Source organism: Aplysia californica, unplaced genomic scaffold, assembly GCF_000002075.1.
Source record: "Aplysia californica isolate F4 #8 unplaced genomic scaffold, AplCal3.0 scaffold00949, whole genome shotgun sequence".
In the NCBI taxonomy this organism is placed as follows: Eukaryota; Metazoa; Mollusca; class Gastropoda; order Aplysiida; family Aplysiidae; genus Aplysia; species Aplysia californica.
Genome location: NW_004798219.1, coordinates 116,671 through 120,009, shown reverse-complemented (window position 1 = coordinate 120,009; position 3,339 = coordinate 116,671). Strand labels below are relative to the sequence as shown.

The 3,339-nt window shown below is 42.6% G+C and overlaps 1 protein-coding gene across 1 annotated transcript in view; it reads right to left on the bottom strand.

Annotated features, from left to right (window-relative positions):
• Positions 1-3,339, bottom strand: part of LOC101864489 (arylsulfatase J) — a 13,915-nt gene that overhangs the window by 6,097 nt on the left and 4,479 nt on the right. The window contains exons 4-5 of the mRNA XM_013089425.2: positions 2,380-2,566; positions 90-265 (exon numbers count right to left, since the gene is read on the bottom strand). Of these exons, the coding sequence (XP_012944879.1) occupies positions 90-265; positions 2,380-2,566 (363 nt within the window). The remainder of the gene's footprint in view (positions 1-89; positions 266-2,379; positions 2,567-3,339) is intronic.

The window sequence follows — 3,339 nt, the reverse complement described above, 5'->3', positions numbered from 1 at the left end:
ACACACACACACACACACACACACATACTCACACACACACACCCACACACACAACACACACACACACACACACACACACACACACATACCTTTTTCTGACCATGGCCCCGCACCAGGTCAATAGCCTTCTCCGTGAAGAGATTGGCCGAGTAGTGACCCGTCTCGTTATACACGGGCCCCTGGTTGTCCCACAGGTCCAGGTATTCCTTGCCGTCCACGTACTTCCGCTTGTGGTTGAAATACTGCTCACTTCCGGTCAGATAGCCTGGACACAAGGATTATAGAGTAAAATCTTTGTCTGGATACAAGGATTATAGAGTAAAGTCTTTGTCTGGATACAAGGATTATACAGTAAAGTCTTTGTCTGGATACAAGGATTATAGAGTAATGTCTTTGTCTGGATACAAGGATTATAGAGTAAAGTCTTTGTCTGGACTCAAGGATTATAGAGTAAAGTCTTTGTCTGGACACAAGGATTATACAGTTAAATCTTTGTCTGGATACAAGGATTATACAGTAAAGTCTTTGTCTGGATACAAGGATTATAGAGTAAAGTCTTTGTCTGGATACACGGGTTATACAGTAAAGTCTTTGTCTGGATACACGGATTATAGAGGAAGGTCTTTGTCTGTCTGGTAGCGCAACCATACCGTTTTTATTTTTTGACACCGATTGCCTCCCACTCCTTAGTTATAACGCCGTTTGCTGAATTAGCATGACATTGCATTACGTTGGGTTTCACGCCTCAAGGATAATATCTCAATGTATGTTATATTTGACACTTCAAGAACTTATAAATTGTATTTTGTTGCATGTCATTGTCCTGCATCGTTCTGTACTGTTTTGTATTGTGCTGTATTGTGGTGTGTAGGTCTGGCTTAAACAGCACCTGGACATGGATGGCTGGTGCCTCTATAAATAAATCATTGATGGTCAGGTGTGTGGGTCTAACGTTCCAAAGACAATATTTGTATTTTTCTACATTTTATTTCATTATTGTGTTAAATTCTCCACCCAAGACAAACCCTGCTAAATAAAATAAAATATAGGAAAATACAATACTTGGGCAACTTAAAACGACACGCCACCATTGTGAAATGTGAGGCAGCGTGGTGGAATCAGGCTCTCGTCAAATTTTTCGACATGTAGAGTTATTGGTATCATCTTAAAGCCTGTTCACTTGTCTTTATTTGAATGAAAAAATATCCATTTATCTTGAATAAAAGTTGAGATACTTGCGAAAAAAGGAGGTGGGGGTCACCTGTTTTCAGAAGTAAAATTAGTGAGAAAATGGCCGCCAAAGATTAGTTATTTCCTTAACTTAAGAGTCCGTGGTAACTGAAAAATTACAATTGTTGTGCCTTTAATTAAGGAAAGTTTTTTTTTCTGAAAAATCCTCACAGAAATGAGTTCTTTAATGGGCATGAAAGGTGTTGAGCCAAAAAACAAAAATTCGATAAAAATTCACAAACCTGCTGAAAAATGCAAGTTTCTTCACTCTGATTATTTTGACGAGAGCCTGATTCCACCACGCTGCCTCACATATACATAATTCTGTAGTAGGTGCTTGAAGGAAGGACGTGAGGCAGGAGAGCCAGGGAAAGACATGGCGGATGGACAACATAAAAACATGGACTGGCCAGGGTATAGCGGAATGTACAACAGCAGCTCGCGACTGTGAAGGATGGAGGGAGGGTCATTACAGGTCAGCCTCTGAGTCAGAGATGACACCAGGGGGCTCTCGTGGCCTAGAGGTTAAGGTGTTGGCCTCTCATTCAAAGGTCCCGGGTTCGAATCCGGGTAGCGACCGAAATATTTTCTTCTCTAAAATTGTCTCCTTTCACCTCCTTTCCTGCTCTCTAGCAATGTTCTGTTGTCTGCTTTCATTTCCACTTTCTGTCCCCACCCCCTGACCTCCTTTGCCCCCTCCTCTGGGCTCCTGACTCTTTCTGCAGCCTTTCTACTGCTACTCCTTGGCTCCACCTTACTGCTGTCTTTCTGCCACACCCCTGATCTTCTGGTAGGAAAGATCTACACCTAGCCTTCTCGGACAAGGGCGAAAAATCTCGGAGGGCCCGTGTGCAAGTTGCGCACGTTAAAGATCCCTTGGTGGTCTAAAATCGATAAGTGTAGGCTTCGGCCGCCACCCGGGCAAAATTCAAAATTTCCTACCAACTGAAAATATTAGGTGTGTCCCGCGTGCTCATATGACCTATGCAGTTGCGAGCGCCGTAAAACACTTTACAAAAACAAAAAAAAACAGAGATGACACCTCCAGGTATCCAGGTAAGACACTATTGTACTGCAAGTTTTAGCCTTCCCTTCTCTTTATCATTAAAGTGTTGCATAGTACTGCTCTGTACTGTCCTCCCCCTTTACCGAAGTAGGAATCGAATCCTCTGTTCCAGGGCAAGTACTCGTCCTTGTAAAATCCCAGGTGCCATTTTCCCACCATGTGTGTGGCGTAACCGGCTTCCTTCATCTTGTCCGCCATTGTTGGGCTGTCCAAGGGTAGACCGTTGGGCTGTTCCGACCAGATGATTTCATGTTGGAGGCCGGTGTGGATCTAAACAAGGGTGGGATGAGAAGACAGATAATCATGACTCAAGTAGCGAGTATGCTAATGGCTGTCCTGTCATCAACATCTCCGCTCCCATCATCATACTATTGTGGAACAAGCAGGGCGGGGAGGGAGGGTCTTGATTAATTTTCAGTCTGAAAATAATAACATAATTTTTCTTTATTGTTTATCAAAACGGCTCATGGGCTTGTTTAGGTGAAGCTGTTGTTGTTGTTGTTGTTGTTGTTGTTTATTGTGGTTGTTGTTGTTGTTGTTGTTTATTGTGGTTGTTGTTGTTGTTGTTTATTGTGGTTGTTGTTGTTGTTGTTGTTGTTTATTGTGGTGGTGGTTGTTGTTGTTGTTGTTTATGGTTGTTGTTGTTGTTGTTGTTGAGCCCCGTGAGACATTAGAAGCTAAAAGAATAACAATGACAACGACAATGACAATAACAACGACAATAACAACGACAATAACAACGACAACGACAACGACAATGACAATGACAATAACAACGACAATGACAATCTTTATTCAACTCGTAGGGAGAAATTTATATTGGTCGTGTAAAATGTCAGTGGGTGTTTCAAAGGTTAGGTGCACTCACACATGCGCTCACCAGGACAGGATATTATAAAATACATGTCTCCCGTGCTGAAACAAACAGCTCCGTAAAACATCCCCCCTCTCTCTTTCTCTCTTTCTCTCTCTCTCTCTCTCTCTCTCTCTCTCTCTCTCTCTCTCTCTCTCTCTCTCTCTCTCTCTCTCTCTCCCTTACCCCA